Source organism: Pipistrellus hanaki (genome assembly GCF_964339955.1).
Source record: "Pipistrellus hanaki genome assembly, chromosome: 4".
Classification (NCBI taxonomy): domain Eukaryota; kingdom Metazoa; phylum Chordata; class Mammalia; order Chiroptera; family Vespertilionidae; genus Pipistrellus; species Pipistrellus hanaki.
The window spans coordinates 93,593,820-93,617,565 of NC_140506.1; the positions used below are offsets into that span (position 1 = coordinate 93,593,820).

A 23,746-nucleotide genomic window follows, 5' to 3' on the forward strand; every position below is an offset into this window, starting at 1 on the left:
TTTGCATGGGTTTCATATTTGCATCTCTTAGGTAGCATAGTTTCAAAATTATGAAATCAAAGTTGGCTCCATTGGGATATTGGTAATATGCGAGGGAATTGGGCAAATAAGTAAGGGTGTTTTTTTTTTAATTGCTATTTTTATTTTTTATTGTTTATTTATTTATTTATTTATTTATTTATTTATTTTTACAGAGAGGAAGGAAGAGGGATAGAGATTTAGAAACATCAATGCGTGTGAAACATCAATCAGCTGCTTCCTGCATACTCCCTTGGATGTCCCCACAACCAAGGTATATGCCCTTGACGGGAATCGAACCTGGGACCCTTGAGTTCGCCGACGCTCTATCCACTGAGCCAAACCAGTTAGGGCAATAAGTAAGTATTTTGAGAGCAGTGGGAGCCAGGTTTCTCACTATCACAGAAGGGAGGCGTGAACACGGAAATGGAGAAGACAGGATAAGCCGTGTGACATTGGACTGTAATTAGAGATTACAGATTACAGAATAGATACATGTGTATAGTTACTCATGTGTATGTGTGTATAAAAATATATCTCTTAGTTCTGTCCACGGAGACGAGCAGGAATAACATTCGGATAGCAATGAACACACCCCGCTCCCAGCTCTTGCTTTGCAAGCATTCTTCTGCACTAGGATGGCTAATTTCACGCTGGAACACGAGGAGCCTAGAGCTTCTTATAGGAGAAATTAAGAGTGTACTCAAGGATGATGGGGATATGTCAAAGGACACAGAGTAGCCAGTTTGAAGGGACTCCCACTGTCCAAACCTGGGGCAATTTTAGGATCAAAATAAAGAATGATTGGTAATAGATTATAACCCACTGAATAAAATGGGAACCAAGTTAATATGGTATATTAAAAAATGGAGAAGGAAAAGCTTCTCCTTTCAGTAGAATGCCTACTTATCAGTGTAGAAAAGACGATGGAGAATTGCACCGGGCAACATCTCAGAATCAATTGATGTAGGCAAGAACCATTCATGGTTGCTAAGACCAGTGGGTGAAATTATATAAAGAACAGATGGTGTCCGAAGAAACCCAAAACACTAATTTGAAAGCATATATGCACCCTATTGCAGTGTTATTTACCACAGCCAAGATTTGAAGCAGCCCAAGTGCCCATCAGTAGATGGGTGGATAAAAAGCTGTGGTACATTTACACAGTGGAATACTCCTCAGCCATAAGAAGAAAGAACTCTTACCCTTTGGGCAGTATAGATGGACCTGGAGAGCATTATGCTAGTGAAATAAGCCAGTCAGAGAGAGTTACGTACCATATGACTTCACTCATATGTGGAATCTGATGAACAAAATAAAATCACACACAAAATAGAAACAGATTCATAGAGAACAGACTGACAGCTGTCAGAGGGCTGGGTGAAAAAGCTGAAGGAATTAAGAAAAAAACTCACACATAATCCAAACTCATAGGGACAGACAACAACAGTATGGTGATTACCAGAGGAAAAAGGGGAAGAAGGGAGGTGAAAGAGGGTATAAGGAGAATAAATGATGATGAAAGAATACTGGACTTGACTTTTCTTGAACACGTGATGAACACAGAATACAATATACAGATGATGTTTTATAGAATTGTACTCCTGAAACCTATGTGATTTTATTAATCAATGTCACCCCACTACATTCAATAAAAAGAATAGGATGTATACACAGTCTCAAAGCTTCACCCATAAAAATGATTTATTCATCAATGAAAAAGCATAAAGTACTAATTAACTTTGCAGTGGAGAAACCTGGCAGACCCATTTTAACTGGCCAAAGGGAATATGACCAATATTCAATAGCATGTGCCCTGTGGGATGCATGGACATGGACATGTCACTTCTGTGATGTTCCTGCCAAAGTGCATCACCTGGATCTTCATGAGGACTCATCAGAGAAACTCAGGCAGAGGAACATTCTACACACTAAGTGGCATGTACTCTTCAAAATGACTAAAGTCGTTCAAGGAAAGACTGAAGAGCCAGACTGAATGCCAAGTGTGACCCTGGGTAGGAAAAGGATGTGGCCGGGAAGGACAGCAGGTGCATGGGGTCTGTGCCTTAATGGGTTTGGGTCGGTGGTAATCTCCTGATTTTGGTGGGTGTTTTCAGGCTATCCAGGCAAGTGATCTTGTTGGTTTTAGGAAATTCACAAGATATTTAAGGGTATTAAAGAGAAACCGTGTCTGCATCCTACACTCAAATGGCTTAGAAAGAGAGACAACATGAAGGCAAATGTTAAAATCAGGAATCTCAATGAAGAGTATTTGGGAATGTTTTGTCTTATTTTATTTTACAAATGCATGGAGAAATAATTCACATACCATACAATTCACCCACTTAAAGCATATAATTCAATGGTTTTAATATATCCGTATGCCCAACCATCAATACAGCCAGTTTTAGAATATTTTCATCACCCCTTAAAAAAGTGTAATAACTAGCAGTCACCATTTCTTCATCGTTACCTTATTCTTGCAGTTTCAAATATTTTGAAAATATTTCAACTAAAAGTTTATGAAATTACAATATCTGTGCTATTTTAAAAAAATATATTTTATTGATTTTTTACAGAGAGGAAGGGAGAGGGATAGATAGCTAGAAACATCGATGAGAGAGAATCATTGACCAGCCGCCTCCTGCACACTGGGGGTGTGCCCGCAACCAAGGTACATGCCCTTGACCGGAATCGAACCTGGCACCCTTCAGTCCGCAGACCGATGCTCTATCCACTGAGCCAAACCTGTTTCGGCTATCTGTGCTATTATGACCAATAAACTACTGAGTGAATGCTAGGATTTATTTTATTTATATTTTTTATTTTTTTGCTATTCATCTGGTCACAGCCAAGGTACTGTGTTCAGAAGTAATTTTTTCCTTCTGATAATTATATTACTATATTCTTACAGAGGTTCTTTTAAGTTGGTTTTCAATTTTGGTGCTCTCATTTTTTTGCTCTTTTTAATTATATTTTTGATGATGTAAAATATTTACATGATTCAAACATTAAAACTGTAGGACCTCCCTCCTCCCAATTCTACCTCTCCATTCCCACTGGCTCAATCATTTGTAATCATTTCTAGTTTGTCCTTCTGTAGATTATTTTTAAATGCATTTTTATTTATTTCAGAGAGGAAGGGAGAGGGAGATAGGAGCATCAATGATGAGAGAGAATTGATCAGCTGCCTCCTGCATGCCCCACACTGAGGAGTGAGCCCCAAACCCAGGCATGTGACCTCCTGGTCCATAGATCAACCTGCAACCTCTGAGCCACACCAGCCGGCATCTTTTCCTTTTTTATTCTTTTTATTCCTGTGAACAGTGACCAGACCACGGGGCAGGGAGTTTTGCTGATTTTAGCTGCTGTATTCATAGCCTAGAACAATGATTTTCAACCTTTTTTACCTCATGGCACATGTAAACTAATTACTAAAATCCCACAGCACACCAAATATATATATATATTGCTGATGTGACAAAAAGAAGGTATAATTTTGACTCGTTCACATTGGATGGCTATTGTGTTGGCTGTTGTCATTTTTAAATTTGACAATTTAAGGTAAAAAAGGTTAGTGCCCCTGACTAAATAGGTATTGCATGTCTTAAAAACTGTTGCAGCACACTGGTTGAAAATTGCTGGTCTAGAAAAATGCTTGGGTGTCTGAGATGCCAATAAATGTTTGTTTATGGAAGAAGCAATGGGCCAGCTAATGAATGAAAGGGTGGTGAATGAATGAGTGAATGAGTGAGTGAATGAATGAATGAATGAGCACCTTCATTGCTCCTTTCTTCCTGGTTCTTAAGTGAGGAAATAGTAAATATTCCAGAGGAAGAAGAAAGGGTAAGTAACATGGTGGGCCAGGGGAGAGACATAGGGGCCAGGTGGGCTCTGGTACTGACCCAGAAATAAATACTGAGGTGCCCTTTCTGCCACCCGCCGGAATCTCAAGTGCCCTTCATTCTGTGGGTGCTGACCTTTGCCCTCTGAGAGACCCTGGGGTCAGTGCAAAGGGTTCCTGCAGCCCCCCAGGCGACCCTGAGGTCCACCCTTCCCCCTCTCCCGCCCTCCGCCCGCAGGGGCCCCAGTGACCACAGAGGCGAGGAGTAGGTTCATTCCTTTATTGACGGGTCACCCAGAAGGAGGAGGAGGGAGGCCCCATAGAGCAGTGAAGGGGTCGCAGCCTGTCTTCTGGGGTCCCTCAGCTGCGCTCAGCGGTATTTCTCGGTCAGGACGGTGGACACCACGGACAGGAACTTGTCCCAGGCGGCGTGGGCGTCGGCCGTGAAGTCCTCGGGGAAGTGGGAGGCCATGGTGACCAGCAGACAGTGGGACAGGAGCTGGGGGCAGGAGGGGCTCAGCGCGGGGCGGGAGGGGGCTGGGGTTCTTGGGGTGGTGAGGGGGAATGGAGCCCATCGCCCGTCTCGCAGAGACCCTGCCCTCCTCGCCTCCCCGCCTGGCCTCTGTCCTGACCAGCCAGGACCCCTGTCCCCACGCTCACCTTGAAGTTGACGGGGTCCACGCGCAGGATGTAGGCGTGCAGCTCGCTCAGCTTGGACAGGGCGCTGTTGATGTTGTCCATGTTCTTGACCGCGTCGCCCACTGCGGCCACCACCTTGGAGCCGTGGGAGCGCAGGTGGGCAGAGCCAGGTTGCAGGTCGAAGTGTGGGAAGTAGGTCTTGGTCTGGGGGTAGCTGGTGAAGAGCCTGCGGGGGTGGGAGCAGAGCAGGACTCTGGTGAGGCCAGGAGGACCCTTGCCTTGGGTGCAAAACTGCACTATCTCACCCTCACTGCCCCATCTCTGTCTTTCTCTTATTCATTTGTTCGTTCATTCATTCATTCATTCATTCAGCAGATGTTTGTGGAGACCTGTGTGCTGGGTCCCATTGAGAAACACAGTCCTCAGCTCCCTCCCCATCCACTGCCTCTACTCAAACTCGCTGATCCTTCTCACTTTCTCTTCCCAACTGTTCCCTCCTCCCATCCCCTGTCCTCACTCACCCCGCATTGTCACCCACCTGGCCCCATCCCTGCCTGTCTGGAACTCACCTCTCCAGGGTCTCGGTACCGATGGCCTCAGCCTGTCCAGAGATCTTGCCCCACATGGACGTGATGATGGTCCTCTCGGCCCTGGTCAGAGACATGGTGGTGTCGGAGCTGGAGCTGGGCAGGTTCAGGACTGGCCTTTGTGGTGCTCAGCCCCCAGGGCCCCCTTATATGCACAGAGTCCACGTGGGGGCCAGGCTGTGGGGGCTTGGGGTGGGGTCTCTTATCAGATCCAGCGACAATGGGCAGTCAGAGCCTGGTGGAAGAGGAGGGGTGAGGGGTTATCACCCTTGCCATCCTTCCTGGGTTTTAGAGGGGGCGTTGGCCGCAGCCTGACCAGAATCCAGCAGAGATAGGGGCCCAGCCAGCCCAGATGGTCATGCCTGCATCTGCAGCCCAGCTCTGCATTGTCCTTGTCCATTTCAGACTTAAAAAACGAGGGAGACCGCAGGAGCAGGGCCCAAAACACACCTTCCTGGGGCTGGCACATGCCCCGTGCTGCCTGCATGGCTCCTGGGTAGGATCCTGGGGCTAGATCACCCTGGTCACGAGCCAGCTCCCTCCCTCCCACAGCTCTCTCTGTGATTCTTGGGTTTTCTGAGGAAGCGATGGTTTTACCCTCCCAGCACTGAGGAGAGATGTACTGACTGGGTGTGTATCCTGAAAAGCTAGTTCAATAAAAAAGAATTATCCTAATATCATCTGCTATTAGGGACTGCACTGTTTTTACTGACTTCAGAGAGGAAGGGAGAAGGATAGAGAGGTAGAAACATCCATGATGAGAGAGAATCATTGATTGGCTGGTTCATTCATGCCCCACACTGGGCATCAAGCTTGCAACCTGGGCATGTGCTCTGCCAGGAATCAAATCATGACCTCCTTGTTCATAGGTCAGTGCTCAACCACTGAGCCACATTGAGCCACGCTGGCTGGGCAGGATTGCAATATTGCTCACCATGTCGTCATTTTAACAGTGAGGCAAATAATTCCTTTTAATGTACACATACAATGAAATTGACTTTTTTAGTGTACTGCTCTGTGAATTTTGACATGTATGTAGAGTTGTGTAACTGTCACCAAAATCACTGGCTCCATCACTCAAAAAAAATCCACCTGCCACCCCTTTGCACTCTCACTCTGCATATAAGTTCTTTGTCAGTTTGATGTGTCATATCTCCCCCAAGTCTGTGGTTTGCCTTCACTGTCCTAATGCTGGTTTTATTGAATGGATGTTTATAATTTTTAAAATTGATTTTAGGTAGAAGGAGAGGAAGGGAGAGAAACATCAATTTGCTGTCCCTCTTATTTACACATTCACTAGTTGATTCTTTTTTTTTTTTAATATATATTTTTATTGATTCCAGAGAGAAAGGGATTAGGGGAGAGAGAAAAAAATAGAAACATCAATGATGAGAGAGAATCATTGACTGGCTGCCTCCTGAACATCCCCTACTGGGGATCGAGCCCCAACCTGGACTTGTGCCCTGACAGGGAATTGAACCATGACCTCCTAGTTCATAGATCGCTGATCAACCACTGAGCCACGCTAAGCAGGCAGGTTTTATCTCATTAAAAAACAAACAAACAAACAAACAAAAAAACCTTGCCAAATGCCGAGTTGTAGAGAACTGTCTATATTACCATTCTAAGAACTCTACTGTTTGGCATCTGATTGGGTGAGAGTCCACCTTGGACTGATTTTGTGTGGTTGAGGTAAGGTCTGCTGCCTGGTGTTAGCTGACATTTATCCAGTGCCTTCTAAGACCTGGGCATGGCGCCAAACACTCTTCATGTTGGGTGCTTGCCCCTTAACGCTCTCTGGGAGAGAAGTTTTATGTTGTTACCATAGCCTGTTTCAAGATCGGGAAATGGAGGCTGGGAAAGTTATGAAACATTGGAGGAGGGAACCACTCCTGATGGGAGAGGAGACCTAGGTTTGCTGTGGGCCAGGCTGCTGGCCCTTTGGGGGTTGGGCAAGTCTGTTCTGTCTCTGGGCCTTGGTGTCCTGTGACACAGGAGCCCGAGTCTGTGCTCCAGGACACTGAGACCTACTGGTCTCTGAACAGAATTCAAAGCCCCAGAACTTTTGTAGCTGGAGCTCAGAGAGGCCCTCAGTGGAGACCCTCCCCTGAAAGGACCCCTGGGTGACTCTGGGCAGGCTAATGAACAGTGTGAGTCCCGGTTTCACTGTGTTAACTTCTGAGGTGGGTGTTTAGAACAGCCTCCGCCTCACTGTTAGGAGAGATAATGGCACTGTGAATTCAAGGTGATTGTAGTTGCTGTTGTTGGTGAGTGATCTCTCCTGGACAGGAACACTGACCAGAGAAGGTGGAGGTGTGGGAGTGGGTCCAAGATAGGGTCTCTGAGCCCCGCCCGCCCTCGGACAGAGGGTGGGAGCTCTATCAGGCCCGGACTGAGTGGCAGGACTGATAAGGCCTGGCCCTGCCTAGGGGACCTACGCTGGGAGGAAAGGTCAGGAGTTTAGGATTCCAAGAATCAGTTTCCCTTCAAAAGAGGTAGGTTACAAAAGAGTTACTTAAATTTAAAGTGAAGATTTAGAGTTGCGGGGTGTTCCCAGTGAAGGGTTTGAGGACGTACCTTGTAGTGAGAGGAGGTTGGCCTGGGTACATGGTTGTCCAGGGGCCAGTGTGAGGGCCTCAGGCTAAAACTGACCTACAGGGGGTGTGGGGAGAAAGAGGACCTAATATGTGGTGACAGGAGAAGATCTGACTTTGGGTGATGGACACACAGTACAATATATAGATCTTGCAACACATAAACCTACACCTGAAGTTCATATGATCATGTCGACCAATGTCATCCTAATCAATTTAATAAAAGTTTGTTTTGTTTTGTTTTGTTTTATATTTTATTGATTTTTTTACAGAGAGGAAGAGAGAGGGATAGAGAGTTAGAAACGTCAATGAGAGAGAAACATCGACCAGCTGCCTCTTGCACACCCCCCACCGGGGATGCGCCCGCAACCAAGGTACATCTCCTTGACCGGAATCAAACCCCGGGACCTTTCAGTCTGCAGGCCGATGCTCTACCACTGAGCCAAACCGATTTCGGCGAATTTAATAAAAGTTTTTTTTAAAAAAAGACCACACGTACAGACTATATGCTCCCAGCCCTGTTACTAGTGGGGAAGCTGAGGCCGAAAGCATGGCCAGTCCACCTCAGAGTCCTTCTGGCCGCCAGCACCAGCCTGGACAGGAGCTCTGGTTTCTGTAACAGCCCAATCAAGTCAACAAATGGAGACCCTGAGGTGCTGCTGGTGAGGGTGGCGTGGGAGTCAGACCTCTGCTTGCCCAGTGCAGCCTGGACATTCCTGCACCTGAGCCCTGTGAGGGCAGCCTGGGCAGCAATGTACCCGAGCCCCTGTGTGCTGGCATCCTGGTGACCTTTCACCTCTCATGGGCTCCAATGCGTGCTGTAATGAAAAGATATTAAGCATTTAACCCAAAAAACAATCATTGAATGCTATTGTGAAAGTAGCTAGCAGGAAGTGGGCCCAGAGGGGTAATTGGGAATGGTGGATTCCTCCAATTCTGGGCCTTCTCCCCGCTCAGAGACAGCCTCCCCGAGTCCCTGGACACGAGCCCTGCTCCTCCAGGTTTGGGGCCGTGGGCCTGTTTGGTGGGCTAGCAGCATGGTCCAGGGAAGCTGGAGGAAGGAGGCTGGAGCTAGCAGCCCAGTCCTTATGTCAGGCATGTGCAGGTTCCCGGTGCCCTTGTGGGGATACCTCCAGTACCACAGCTGGCCATCTCTGCAGACAGTGGGCTCTCCCTTTCCCATCGGGCCAGCTCCCCAGCCTCACCTCTTCCTTCTGTGCCCTCGTTTCCATTCCAGAAACACTTCTGGGAACTGTGTGAGAACTCAGAAAACTACTGATTATACATAATGTCAAAACAGACTGGGAAAAAGGCTTGCAGGATCTGTAACATCAAGATAACATGTCCAAACCATCAGAGAAGAATAAACATCCCATAAGGAAAACAAGAGGGAAATTTGGAGATACTGGCAAATAATCAAGTGATACAGTTCTCCACCTCAGTAATAATTTTTAAAAATGTAACAACACTTGGCCAGCTTGGCTCAGTGGTTGAGCATTGATCTATGAACCAGGAGGTCACAGTTCAATTTCCGGTCAGGGCACAGGCCCAGGTAGCGGACTCGATCCCCATTGTGGGGCATGCAGGAGGCAGCCGATCGATGATTCTCTCTCATCATTGATCTTTCTATCTTTCTATTCCTTCTTCTCTAAATCAATAAACATATATTTAAAAAATTAAATGCAGCAAAAAAAGAGTCACACCATTTTCCTTTTTGGGAATTTTTTTGGGAAAATTAAGTCAATGCTATGCATCCTGTGTAGGGCAATGGCTTGGTTGGTAATGTCTGAGGCATTTCAAATGTCTGTGCTCTTCACCCTGGGAGATTCAAGCCATAAACCTGCCTTGCAAAATACATGTTTGTGTCAGCTTCAATGCAAGAGGTTACTTCAGCCATCCCTCAGTCCAATGATTACCCCTCATGCATTTGAAATGCCTGAGAAAGATTTGGAAACAGCCACAGTAGACGGTTAACCACAGTCACCTCCGGGGAAGACTTGGATGGGGTGCATGGGGTGATTTTAAAAACAGCTGTATTGAGACATAATTTGCGCCCATTGGAAGTGTGCGATTCAATTTCTTTGTTTTTGTCACATCTACTGTGAGGACGAAGACCATTCTAAGCAATCAGACTGCTGACATCCCAGAAAATGTGGGCGTCCCCCTGCAGGGACGCACAGTGACTGTGCAGGGCCTCACAGGCGCCTGCGGAGGGACTCGGTCACATCCGTATAGAGCTCAGGCTCCCGGGAAAGAAAAGGAAGCGGCTCCGAGTTGACAAAAGGTGGGGAAATGGAAGGGAACTGGCTACCGTTCACACCACCTGTGGTCACGTTCAGAACAGGATCAAGGTGTTACCCTGAGCTTCCGTTACAGAATGAGCTCCACGTCCTCTCCCTTCCCCATCAGTGCCATTATTCAGGAGAATGGGCCTCCTGTTGAAATCAGAGATTTCTTGGGTGAAAAATACAAGGTTCGGATGAGGTCAGGCATTGCTTGTTAGTATCTCAAACCCAGATAGATGAGTTGATTATTTTTTTAAGATGAATTAATTCTTGAAGGAAATGACATTGAACTTGTATCAAATTCAGCTGCTTTGATTCAGCAAGCCACAAAGTTAAAAACAAGAATATTAGAAAAATTTTAGATGCCATCTATGTTTCTGAAAAAGGAACAGTTCAGCAGGCTCATGAGTGAGATCTAAGTTGTCCAGCTACAGGAACAGCAAGATGCCAGATGATATTTTTGTTAATACTCATTGAGGGTATTTTTTCTATTGATTTTTAGTGAGAGTGGAAGGGTGAGAGGGAGAGGAAGTGGGAGAGAGAAACATCAAAGTGAGACACATCGATTGGCTGTCTCCCCCATGAGCCCTGACCTGGAATGGGGATCAAACCTGCAACCAATTTACATACGTGTCCTTAACTGGGAATCCAACCTGAGACCATTTGGTGCACGGGCCAATGCTCTAACCACTGAGCGCACCAGCCAGGACTTACTTGTGGTATTTTAAAATAAAATAAAAGCCATGTATTGATTTGGAGAGAAATACAGTGTACAATTGGTTTTGATTTACATTATCCTAATGAGAATGATGTTGAGTATCTTTTCAGGTGCTTATTGGCATTTTGTCTATATTCTTTGGAGAAATAACAATTCAATCCCTTTTCATATTTTCAATTGGTTAGTTGTCTTTTTATTGTTTAGCTGTAAGAGTTTAAAAAAATTAATCTGGATACAATTCCCTCATCAGATACCTGAATTATAAATATTTTTCCTATTCTGCTCTTTTTACTTTCTTGATGGTGTCTTTTGAAGCACAAAAATGTTTAATTTGATTAAATCCAATTAAGCTTTTCTGTAGTTGCTTGTGCATTTGGTGTCATATCTAAGTAATCATTGCCCAGTCCAAGATCACGAATATTTACCCATATGCTTTTCTGTAAGAAGTTTATAGTGTTAGCTCTTACGTTTAGGTCTGTGATCCATTGACATGATTTTTAAAGAAACTTTTTTAGTTTGGTACTTTATATTTGTAAATTTAACCTTTCTGCCCAAAGCAAGTATTACTTTTATAATGAGAAATTAATCATTCGGGGACAGCGGCCTCGAACAGAGAGCTGCTCTGGCTTCAGTTTCCTATTCACACAGGTGGGCGGGTCCCTTCACCGCAGCAGGAAGGAGGTCGGTCCATGCGCATGCGTAACTTCCCAGCGAGAGACCACGCCTGCGCACACGGCCGCTCGCGCCTGCGCAAACCTCCCCGGCCCGCGGGCTGGTGCCCACCGCGCTTTCGCCTGGCTCTGGGGTGGAAAGCTCGTGGGGCGCGCTCCGTGGCGCTGGCTCCGTTGCTCTGGCCCTCCACTGGGCTTCCGTGGCTTTGGTGGCGTCCTTGTCAGGTCCCCTTCCTCAGGCTCCATCCCACCTCCCGGTTCCGGCCTTCCCAGAGCTTCCCAACACCGCCCGTCCGCCCCGCCCCCGGCAAGTCTTCCTAAGGCTCCCCCCTCTCCCCCCCTTACCCCCGCCGCCCTCGGGGTAGAATGGGGGACAACACCAGCCCCATCAGCGTGATTCTGGTGAGCTCGGGGAGCAGGGGCAATAAACTGCTGTTCAGGTACCCCTTCCAGAGAAGCCAGGAGCACCCGGCATCCCAGACAAGTAAGTGAGCGCCGGGAGCGGGCCTGGCGCTCCGGGCACCGCCCGGCCGCTGGACCAGAGCGACCAGCGGCAGGACCCCTTCCCTCTCCGCCTCGCACGTTAACATTCAAGTCCTGTACTTTTTTCCTTTTTCTGATGATACAGTCACTGCCTGTTCTTTATAGAGTACAGTTTGGAAAGTGTAGACAAATAAAAAGAAACTGGAGGGGGGAAAAAATCATAATTCAATAGCCAAAAGCTTCTGTTGCTAACATTTCGTCCAGGTCTGCAGCCTTTTCAAAAAATATGTGAGCACTGCATGTGTTAACCTAACAACAAAGGCCAGGATGAGAGGCAACAAGCATTTCCTTGAGGTCGATAAGAATAGCTATTTGGGATGCTCCAAATAGTGTTCTGATTGAGAGACAAAGGCTTTGGGTAGTTAGGAAAAAAGGAAAGGAAACATATCAATAGAAGGAAGGCATTTATTTCTTTTTATTTCTATTGGTCAGGTAACATAGTAAAGTTAATTCTGAGCAGTTTTTAATTTTCAGTCTGATAGTCTTAAGTCAGGTATAGTATTTGCATATATATATTTTGTTAACCTCCACCTGAGGATACTTTTTTCATTGATTTTTAGAGGGAGTGGGAGGGAGAGAGAGAGACAGAGAAACATTGATGTGAGAGAAACACATCAGTCGGTCGCCTCCTTCATGCACCCCTGATCAGGTCCCCAGGGACTCGCAGCCAAGGTGCGCACCCTTGATTGGAATCAAACCCGGGGCCCTGACCTCTAGCCACTGAGCCAAACAGGCTAGGGCTGCTTTCTTGTATCTTTATAGTCCGTTCGTTGGGGCACAGGTTGCTTAAGCCCAGTCCAAAGGTTATTTTGCCCAGTTTTAACATTTCAAAGATGTGAGGGATAAGACATTTCAGGCAGTTTTGGGATGGCAGCTCCAGCTCCATTTTAAAGTAGTTGCATTTACTGTTGTTGTTGTTTTTATATAAATGTATTCAGTTTGGAAATAACAGGAAATTACAGATCCACCTAAAGTTTTTTTTTTGACTACTGGTACCTAACACCAGGTCTGTTCCCCCATTGCAGGGATAACTGCTTACCATTTTAGTCATTGTCCTTCCTGTAAATAGACACCCACTATGTATCCATAGGAAAATAGTGTATTATTGGGGATTTTCCCCCCTTCACATAAGTGTATTGACCTGCAGTGGCTCTTCCATTGAACAGCCTTGGGGTACTTTATGACCTAATAAACAGAGGTCACCCCGCTCTTAGGTGTAGCATGCAGCTGCTGTGGGTGGACATGTAGGTTACGTGTAGCTGTTCATTATCAGGAATGCTCAGTTTGTAATTGATATTCTGCTTTAACATTTGTTAATATGGTACGAAGGGATTTAGGTTATGAAAAGAATGTTCTTTACCCACCATTGATTCACACACACACACACACACACACACACACACCCAGTCACCCATTTCCCCTTGTAGGGGCAGCTGCTGTTACTATTTTTCTGTGTAAATACAAGCATATGCATATATTATTTTACTTTTTCTAAGCACAAGTGAAAGGACACACTGTCCTGTGTGTGTTGTTTTCATTTTCCATCTTGATATGGTTTCAGAATTAGGACTAGAGTCCTCGGATGAGCACACTGTGATGTAGTTATCCAGGCCTCTGTTGATGGTGTTTGTAGGCATTTAAGTTGTTTCCAATCTTTTGCTGCTGTAACCAGTGTGAATGTCCTTCCTGTGTGTATTATTTTGCTGGATATAGGATTAATTCCCAGAAGTAGGATGGTTAAATCTAAGGGATAATGAGCATATTTGTTTTTTTCCTTTTCTTTTTTTATTTGTCAATTACAGTTGCTATTCAGTATTATTTTATATTAGTTTCAGGTATACAGCATAATGGTTAGACATTTATATCATTTATTAACTGAGCAATTGATAAGTCTAATACTCTCCTAGCACCATGCATTGTAATTACAGGATTTTTATTATTATTATTCAATTTTTTATTGATTTCAGAGAGGAAAGGACAGGGAGAGAGAAATAGAAACATCAATGATGAGAGAAGTCATTGATTGGCTGCCTCCTGCACATCTCCACTGGGGACTGAGCCCGAAAACCAGGCATGTGCACTGACAAGGAATCAAACCGTGACCTCCTGGTTCATAGGTCGACGCTCAACCACTGAGCTACGTAGGGCAGGTTGAACTTTTTTGTTTTGTTAATCCTCATCAGAGGATATTTTCCCCATTGCTTTTCAGAGAGAGTGGAAGGAAGTTGGGGAGGGGGGAAGGGAGGGTAGAGAGAAAGAGAGAGAGAAACATCATTTGCCTCCTGCATGCACCCACGACCCAGGGACTTGCAGCCAAGGTACGTGCCTTGATTGGAATTGAACCCGGGACCCTTCAGTCTGGGGGCTGACGCTCTATCCACTGAGAGAGAGAGAGAGAGAGAGAGAGAGAGAGAGAGAGAGAAAGAAACACTGACTGGTTTCCTCCCTCAGGTCATGGGGAGTGAACTCACAATCAAGGTACATGCCCTTGACTGGGAATAGAACCTGTGACCCTTTGGTGCGAGGGTCAGCACTAACCACTGAGAAACACCAGCTAGGGCAATATATGGACTTAAATTTTTTTTTTCTTCAGCTAAGACAGAAGAGTTGATAAATTGTGCATGTTAAATCCAGCCACACCTGCGGACAGCACCAGTCCAGAATGTCACAGGTCTAGGGCAAAGATCCAGAAGGGACTGTTTTTATAAGAGCAGGGTGGGTCTCTAAAAAGGCGGCCACGGTGTTCAGACAGCATGTATGTATGTTCCAGATCCCACTAAGAAGTGCTAGACAGCAGACATGCAGCCTACAGCTTGTGTCGGTGTGCCTGCCTCTGGCTGCCTTATCTCTGCTTCTGTGGCTTTCGCGGTGTGCCTGGACCTCTGCCTAATCTTTCTTTTTTTGCCCTTTAGCCCGCACACTCCCTTCTTCCTCCACTTGGCTGTCATGGCACAGAGCTTTCTAGGAAGATGGCGCTAGGGCCAAGAGCTAAAAATCCTTTTGCCTATGCTTTTTACAAGCTAGTAACATCCTATAGTGAGAGGATATATGTGGATATATGTGTATCTGTGTGTAATATATTTATACTTACCTTTTTTCTGTCTTAATAGTAGCAAAAGCATTTCCTAAGTTATCATAACTTCTTGGAAACCATATTTTCTGAAAAAATTTTTATTATGGTAAAAATATATAATATAAAATTTGCCATTTTAACCATTTTTATTTTATTATTATTTTTTTATTTTTTTAAAAATATATTTTGTTGATTTTATACAGAGAGGAAGGGAGAGAGATAGAGAGTCAGAAACATCGATGAGAGAGTCATCGGTCAGCTGCCTCTTGCACACCCCCTACCGGGGATATGCCCGCAACCAAGGCACATGCCCTTGACCGGAATCGAACCCGGGACCCTTCAGTCCCCAAGCCGACGCTCTATCCATTGAGCCAAACCGGTCCCGGCATTTTAACCATTTTTTAATATACAGTTCAGTGGCATTAATCACATCCACCATAATTTATTCACCATAGTGTATAACCTCAAAACATTTTCCGTACCCCAGACTGAAATTTGTAACCAAACAATGACTCCACGTTTCCCCTGTCCTTAGCCTGTGCTAACCGCTAATCTACTTTCTGTCTCTATGAATTCACCTGTTGTAGATATTTTATGTAAGTGCAATATTTGTCCTTTTGGGTCTGGTTTCTTTTTCTTAGCATAACGTTTTAAAGTTCATCCACGTTGTAGCATGTGCCAGAACTTCATTCCTTTTTATAGCTGATTAATATCCTATTGTGCATAAGTACCACATTTTATTTTTATTGATCTTAGAGAGAGGAAGGGAGAGGGAGAAAGACAGAAACATCAGTGATGAGAGAAAATCACTGATTGGCTGCTTCCTGCAGACTCCACACTAGGGACTGAGCCTGCAACCCGAGCACGTGCCTTGGCTGGGAATCCAACGGTGACCTGGTTCATAGGTCAGCGCTCCACCACTGAGCCACACCGGCCTGGCTGTGTACCACATTTTAGAAACCATCATTTTTACTGGCTCTACTCTACAGTCCTCCTGTCTGTGGATGGGTCCTGGTTTCTTAGTCATTGTCTCCTCTTCGCCCTCACTCAGATAAGCCTCGTAGCAGATACGCTGTCAACAACACTGGAGATCATGCCGAGGACCAGGACGGTGACTCCAGGTAAGGGCTCTGATGTCACTCAGGGCCCCAGCAGGATGGTGGAGCTAGTCCTGCCCCAAAGCCTGTGCAAAGCTCCACCTGCTGTTGGCCTGTGTTTCCCCTGAAAAACCGGGTGTTCTTTTTCCCCATTTGGTGGGTGTTCTGGGTAGCATGGGGCAGGGGACCGATTTGCCAGTCTCTGGCTTGCTGCATAGTTTGGTCATGTGTTCCAGCTGTGAAGCGGGTTGGAGATGTGATGAGGCCAGTTTCTGTCAGTCGTTTACCTCCTGTGAGGGGAGCGTGGAGGAGAGCACACCTGTGCTGTCCTCAGACCTTGTTCCTCAGGCACAGACCAGAGGTCACGTGTAGGTGCTTGGGTGCAGGGCAGTGTCCAGAGGGTGAGATGGGCAGAGAGCTGGGGCTGATTTGAGCCTCGGCCTTTTAGGGCACAGGTGAAAGTGGGTCTTGTTCCTTCTTGTATGTGTCCCCTTGTTCTCTGTGGGAAGGACTATCATTGCAACAGGAGGAAGGGCCGCTTCTGCCTTCTTATGTTCATCTTAAAGCTTAGTAAGTGGTAACGCAGACCCAGATGAGGCAGGGGAGATTGTAAGCTGCCTGTTCTGGTTCCCCTAAGCATAGCTGGGGTCTTTGTGAGCTAAAGGATGTGGCCTCCACGGTCCCATGGGAAAGCTGAGGTCCCCACATGGGCCTTACGCATGCACACTGCACAGCTTCCTCAGTTCCTGACAAGGCACCACCACTACTGCAGTGTGTACAATCCCATGATCATGGTTTTATTCTGTGTGTGTGAGGAAGGCAGGGCCTCTGGCGTGACAGTGACTGTCTCTGAAGGGAACAGCTTTGGAGAAGGGAACAGCAGGAGGGGAAGGGGAGGAGGGAGGTTGTTGGACATTCAGTGTGTCCTTCTGGTCGACGTAGAGGCCAGTGCTTGTCTTGTCCTTTAGACAAGACGCTCGTTAGAGGCACCCAGGAAGCTTTGCCCCTCACGCGGGGCGGGTGGCTTTGTCTTCTCCTGGGTCACAGACCAGTTTAGAGCGGGGCTGGCCGGTTCCTGATGCTCTCCCTCTCAGCCCTGTAGGTGTGAGGCTCTGCTCAGAGCTCTCGGAATGGTCTGTGTAGGGTATTTTTTTAGGAGGGCCAGGAGCACACAATCCCTGCAGTTAACTTTCAGAGCTGTAAGAAAATCACTCTGAGGTAATGCATTTGGTAATGTTATTAGCACATTATGGCATCTGATGATCTCTCCCCACCCCTGTATTTTTAGAGATACAGGTTAATGCCCTTAGGGACCCAGCTTTATTTTGTCACATAGGCCTGCCCCTGGCAGCTGGGGAACCTGTCATACTCAGACATCTTCCCGAAGCACTGCAGAGAAGGTCATCGGACCATTCTTTGTCCTGGATCATCATCCTCAAAGGTGCTTTTCTTCTGGAACCAGCAAAGTGTTCCTGCTTGTCAGTTTGCCAGGTTGAAACAGTGTGGACAGGCCCCGTGGGTGACTGTCAACGTGGTGCTGGCCTGCCTCAGAGAGGTGAAGGTGCAGAGCTGTGCTGCCCAGGGGCGGAGCCACTGGCCAGTGTGGCCATTGAAACGGAAACGAACTGAAATTAAATAAAATTGAACATTTATTTCCTTAGTTTCACTTGCACACATTTTAGATGTTCAGTGGCCCGCATGTGACTAGTGGATACTATATTGAACGGCGTAGATTTAGGATATTTCTGTCTCTGAGGAAAGTTCTGATGGACAACACTGGTTTTAAAATGTGGATCATGAAGGTGATGTGTTTCAGGGTATAAGAATTAGTTGTCAGTTTTAAATATATATTTTATTGATTTTTTACAGAGAGGAGGAGAGAGGGATAGAGAGTTAGAAACATCGATGAGAGAGAATCATCGACCAGCTGCCTCTTGCACACCCCCTACTGGGGATGTGCCCACAACCAAGGTACATGCCCCTGACTGGAATCGAACCCGGGACCTTTCAGTCCGCAGGCCGACGCTCTATCCACTGACCCAAACCGGTTTTGACTAGTTGTCAGTTTTAAAAAGCCCAACTAGAATTTAGAAGGGAGAGAAGAAAATGGATTTTGTCTGTTGTCTCTCTGTTTTGAAATTCAAGTTTAGAGAAGTTGTAGTGTCCCTGATTGCAGGGTGTGAGGAGCCAGGGAGCTCCTGCTTGCTTCCATCTCGGGCTTAGTCACCCCACACTGGCAGGGACAGAGCCATGGGAGAGGAAGCTGGCGTCCATTGGGAAGGCTGTTGTGGGCCCATCCCTCCTGGTGTGAATGGCTGTTCTGGCTTCCTCTCCATGTTGCCAGGGTTGTTCTAGTTACTGCCTCCGAGAAGGAGATGCTGGTGGTTTGGAAGAGTTACCTTCATTTTAAAACTCTCTGAATCATTTCACTTTAGATACCATGCCAGAGCTTTGACAGGTTTCTGTCTCTGCTCTTTATCTCCCCATTGGCACTGTGTGGCATGGAATCAGGGGCACTGCTGCCCTCTCAGACTGGCTGCCTTTTTTGAAGCAGTGGGGCATGCCCTGTGCTGGAGGGGGGCCGCAGCCAGGTGAGCCGTAGTGCTCGCTGGCACACAACATGCAGGTCCTCCCTGCCAGGCACACGGGCTCCACCGGAGCCTCCTGTCAGCTTCGCCTGGTGGCGCGTGCACTGAGGAAGAGGCCCCTGCGTGCTGGGTGTTAGGTCAGTACTCAGAAATGTAGATAAATAGTGATGTCCCCAAGCTTCCTGGCCCCGCTGAGCCTACACTGGTGTCACATTGGCATGTTCCTGCAGGGCAGCATGCTGGGATAAGTGCAGGTTCAGGGTTCGGGTCTGATTCTCACGCTGTGGCCTAAAGTGTGTGATCTGGGCGTGTCCCTTAGACAGGGAACCTCTTCTTAAGACGCCTCTCCTCCCAGGAGATGCCATATGAACACCGGCATGTAGGTGCGAGCGCTTGTGATGGCTCTGCCTCCCTCAGAGGGGCAGACACAGGCCCATGAAACATGCTTGTGGAGTTTAACCTTTTACATGTCACCCCCTCCCCAGTAAGGAAAGAGAACACTGCTGACACTTGGAATCCCCGTGTGCTTCTTCCCATTGGAAAGTTAAGGAATATGTTTCCCCGAAAATAAGACATCCTCCGAAAATAAGACCTAGCGCATGGAAAGATAAGACATCCCCTGAAAATAAGACCTAGCGCAACTTTGGGAGAAAAAATTAATATAAGACACTCTCTTATTTTCGGGTAAACAGGGCGTGTGTGTGTGTGTGTGTGTGTGTGTGTGTGTGTGTATAAATAATATTTTAATTCTCACCCGAGGATATTTTTCCATTGATCTCTAGAGAGAGAATAAAGAGAGGGAGGAGGGGAAGAGAGAGAGAGAGATAGATCAACTAGCTGCTTTCCACATGCACCCCAACTGGGGCTGGGGATCAAACCTGCAATGGAGTTACTAGTATGTGTCCTTGACTGGGAATTGAACCCACGACTATTTGGTCTGCAAGCCGACACTCTATAATCACTGAGCAACACAGCCAGACAAAGTTAAGGGATTTTATGACCTGTGTAGGAGTAGCAGATAAAGTTCTAGGGGTCATACTTGAGCTTCAGATTCTGACTTTCTGGATGATCTTGAGGAAGTCCACACACCATCTTACCCCGTTACTGCTATACAACGAATGAGCTAAAGTTCAGGAGCTGCTGAAAAAGAGCGTTCTTCATTGTATTTCTCCGGCATGGGTCTTTGGTGACGTGAGTTCTCTGTGAGAGCTGTGGGAGCAGCAGTCCCAGCAGGGCAGCCTGGGGGGCACGCATGGCGTCATGGCAGGCTCTTACCCCTGCGAGGCTGTCTGCACGGTGGGGCTCAGGCCTACTCTCTGTTCCCGGCAAACCCGGAAAGCAGCACGCTAGAGATCATGTAGAGGAACTTGAACGCTTTTAAATGTATTTTCTAAAAAAGCCAGGTCAGATAGCGCAGAGGTCTTGGACATTTCCTAACGTAAGCATATCCGGTTCCGCCATGGCTGCCCTGCTGAAGGGGCCACGCGGGCAGACTCTGAGCTCAGCTAAGCAGGTGGGCATAGCATCTCCGGCACTGGGCCTGAGGTGGTCAGTGCATTGTACAGAAGTGTTTACCACGGGCTCGTACTTGATCCGTGGAGACGGTTTGTCAGATTCAGTGCCGGTGCATCTGGCCAGTGTGTGTGGTGCTAGGCTCTGCCCAGGTCTTCCGGCCTCGCTCTTGTTCTGGAAACTGACCCTCGTTCTGGCCCACTCTCTTCACGAATTTGAGCGTTAGTGAGAAACTGTGTGGTAAGTCTTCAACTTGTGGGAGTTGTCTGCATCCTTTCTTGTCTGGTAAGTTTCATAGCCTTGACCTCAACAGTTAATGCTTAATGGTAGTACGTCTGCTAGACTTGAATGCTGTTTTAATAAAAACAACTATTAACTTTTCATGATTTTAAAAACCAATGTGTTTTTGTTTGGTCTTGATGGTCCTGTTCCCATTTCAGCGAGCCATGTCCTCCAACCGATGAGCAATTGGTTGCAGGGTAAGACCAAGACTTCTCCACCGCCTTTCTGTCTTGATTTCCGCTACCTTCTCTTCTTGTAATTGTGCTTACCTCCTGATCTCCCTCAATGTTGAAGAATGACTAATGAGGCACACAGGCTCTCGCTCGGATCCCACGGCCCCTGCCCTTTCTCCACTGGGAGTTCTCTCTTTCACTTCCCCAAGAACCTACGCAAGGTTGGCTGGCACCAGGGTGGCTTCTGGGACCAGGCTTGCACTCAGACCTCCTCCAGGCAGGCACCAGTAGCCCTGGGAGGCCAGTAGGTGAGCAGAGCAAGGTTTCTTACCCCCCTCCCAAGAGAGATCCTTAATTATTCTCTTTGCCTTCATGTCTCAGAGGGTTCAGTGGGGGCCTCTTTCCCAAGGGCTGGGTGTTAAGTGTAATGCTTGAGGTTAGATGCTGTTGTGTGTGCCCCTTAGAAGCAAAATGCACCCATGGAGCTCACCTGGCACTTCTTCAGGAGGGCATAGTAAGGTGTGACCCTCCTGTCCCCCTGACATGATGTCCCCTCTGGGCATTGGGGTATCTTTGAGCCCCCCATAACCAGAGGGTGCAGAGTCAAGCTCCCTTCCATGCCGCCCCTCCCCCTTTTTTGATCAAGCCAGAGATCAGATCCAGCCCTGCTCCCGAATGCCTCAGAAGGAGTGGAGGGTCTTGGCCTGGTTTCTGGCTGAGCTGGTTCATCTTCCTAAATTTTTTCTTTTTAAGTTTCTAAGTTATTCCAGGAATGTTAGTTTTGTAACAGCTATTTCATTGTGTGCAATATAACTTACTAGGCCTTTTACCATCAAAACAAGAGGAAAAGATCTTTGTAAATTTTGGAAGCAACAAACAAATATTGTCATTTGTTTTAGTTTCAATTTGCTATTTTTAACAGCTTTTCCCCTACTCCCCAGATCTCATAATATAACTATGCCTTTGTGTATATTATATCAGCAGACACACTCTATAAAGCATAAAGCCACTGAAGTGTTTTTTTCTCATTGTAAGTGTTAACATTGCAGTGGCGACCACAATGTTAACACTTTCTCTGTGGGCCAGACTCGCTCAAATAAGCACCACCCCCCTGGCCACCTCAGGGGGCCTTTCCTGAATGGCCATGTCGGGCAGGGTGGCTTTTACCTCCAGCAACACAGGGCTTTCTGGTTGGCTCCTCTGCAGATGCTGGCCTGTCTAGTCTTGGGAGGAAGCACTTTTTATTTGGCACTTGGAAGGATGCTTTTGGGTTTTGATATGTACAGATATTCAGTAGACCCCTGCTTACCTCTGACTCTCAGGACCCAGCCCACAGCCAGTCTCACTCAGGTTCCTGGACTGGTGGCCGAGGGCCAGGCAGAGGCTCATGTGTGGGTCTTGATGACAGAGCAGAGGTTTTTAGTGGAGGTGTTTGGATATCACAGGAAAAAGTGACCTTTCTGGAATAGTGGGAGGTTGTTTTCTATACCTTATCTTTGTCCTTCGGTGGCAGACTGGAGGAGCTATTTGCTTAGATAGGATGTGAACTGTTGGCACTGGATCAATCATGAGGGCAGAAGTGTTTGTTTATCACCCTGAGCCCTCTCTCACCCTCAGACGGGAGTTACAGGGTAGAGTGAGCCATTTGGAGTTCTTAAAGAAGGCATATAATGCCTCTGGCGGAAGACACTGGGATATTCCGTCTCTGGCTTAATCACTCCGGAGAGCAGTATTCCCAGAAAGAGACCCATAATTGGCAGCTAAGGACTTAGGCTGTGGGTCCCTCATTTCCCAGACTGTCTCTGACAACCTCTCTGACAACCTTGCTGTCAAAAGGGCTGAGTGCAGTCCTGACACTGTCTGTGGGCCACAGAGCACCCTGGGACACCTGGAGGACCATGGGAGTGCTGGGAGGGCTGGAAACCAGTGTGACACCCCTCCCCAGGGCCTTAGCAGCGCCAGGCTCCCCTCCTGTGGGGGGGAGACTTGGAAAGAGTTCTCTGGCTGCTTGTCCAGCAGTTTGAGTGCTGGTTGAACAGCAAGGTCCTTGCTGCAGGCTGGCTTCAAGTAATTACAATTTATTTTTACTTTTTTATTTTGAGAGAGAGAGAGATTGATTTATTGTCCACTTATTTATGCGTTCATTGGCTGCTGCTTGTATAGCCCTGACGGGGGATGGAACCAGTAACCCTGGTGTATCAGGAGGATGTTCTAACCAACTGACCTACCCGGCCAGGGCTCAGGTCACTTTTTCACTAGATGGTGGGCCCTGCCATGTGTAAGGAGCCCAGAGCAAACGACCCCCTTCCCAGATCCTTTATCCCAGAGTCATTTCTTATTTCAGAGTTCAGCTGAAGCAGCAGTTTGTAGCAGACCATCTTTTTTCTTCAGAAAGTGGAGAGGTATGGTAGCAGTCGCTCCCCTCCCCCGCCAGTGAGGTCGTCTAAGAGAAAAGTATCCAGTATGGTGCCTGATTCACTGTGCTCCTTAGCGTAGGCCCAGGATGCACGCTGGAGTGTCTGCCTTTGATGGCCTCCAGGGGTCTGTGCCCAGGAGCAGAGCATGGCCCTGCGGGGGCTGGAGCCACTTGCTCCAACACAGTGCGCTCTCCCAACGTGGATGCTAGGAGTGCTTTCTGCGGTGGGGAAATGAGCACAGGGCTCATCTCTCTTCTGGCTCCAGCTCAGACACGTGCATCAGTGTTTCTAAAGTGCAGGCCCCCTCAAGCCTGGGCTCTGAGATAAGAGTCTGCATTGCACCCCCAGCACTCTCCTTCCCGTGCTGCCTCTCCCTTATCTGGGTCCCTGTGGCAGGAAGGGACAGGGTTGCCAGTAAGAAAACATAAGTGTACTGATGCACCTGGCAAAAGGGTGAACTCATATCCAAATCTGCTCTCATCCACACCACAGCCATTCCCACTCTGTGGCATCCAGTCCTGTGCATCCTAAGTCCATTTCATATCCGTGGGTCTGGTATCTTGCTCATCCCTTACAGTCTCTTCCCTAACAAAAGCTGGAAGGTGTAGGTGTTGAGGATAAGGGAAGGGTCGGGCAGTCATGCTGAGAAAGGTAATTGGCAGTTCACGCTGTACTCTTGCCCTTTACACGTCACTGGGGGTGGGG

At 47.2% G+C, this 23,746-nt stretch overlaps 2 protein-coding genes and 1 pseudogene across 10 annotated transcripts in view; 2 read left to right on the plus strand and 1 right to left on the minus strand.

Annotated features, from left to right (window-relative positions):
- Nucleotides 1–4,175: 4,175 nt before the first annotated feature.
- LOC311621574 (hemoglobin subunit zeta) lies at nucleotides 4,176–5,316 on the minus strand. The gene is made up of 3 exons (XM_084881755.1): nucleotides 5,071–5,316; nucleotides 4,523–4,727; nucleotides 4,176–4,361 (listed from the first exon to the last, which is right to left on the minus strand). Exons 1-3 carry the CDS (start codon nucleotides 5,163–5,165, stop codon nucleotides 4,233–4,235), a joined length of 429 nt encoding a protein of 142 aa, XP_084737881.1. The 5' UTR covers nucleotides 5,166–5,316; the 3' UTR covers nucleotides 4,176–4,232.
- On the plus strand, nucleotides 5,309–10,379 carry LOC311621764 (large ribosomal subunit protein uL6-like; annotated as a pseudogene). The gene is made up of 2 exons: nucleotides 5,309–5,340; nucleotides 9,874–10,379. The product of its transcript is annotated as a large ribosomal subunit protein uL6-like (transcript).
- Nucleotides 10,380–11,424: 1,045 nt separating this feature from the next.
- NPRL3 (NPR3 like, GATOR1 complex subunit) overlaps nucleotides 11,425–23,746 on the plus strand; it is a 39,535-nt gene continuing 27,213 nt past the window's right edge. Inside the window, exons 1-3 of one of the 8 annotated variants that reach the window (XM_084880502.1) lie at nucleotides 11,425–11,840; nucleotides 16,024–16,093; nucleotides 20,610–20,648. In XM_084880502.1, coding sequence (XP_084736628.1) covers nucleotides 11,723–11,840; nucleotides 16,024–16,093; nucleotides 20,610–20,648 — 227 coding nt within the window. In that variant the 5' untranslated portion in view covers nucleotides 11,425–11,722. Of the gene's footprint in view, nucleotides 11,841–16,023; nucleotides 16,094–20,609; nucleotides 20,649–20,682; nucleotides 20,933–23,007; nucleotides 23,027–23,746 lie in introns of those variants that run through there. The other 7 variants (XM_084880495.1, XM_084880497.1, XM_084880496.1 and 4 more) reach the window with 7 other exon arrangements.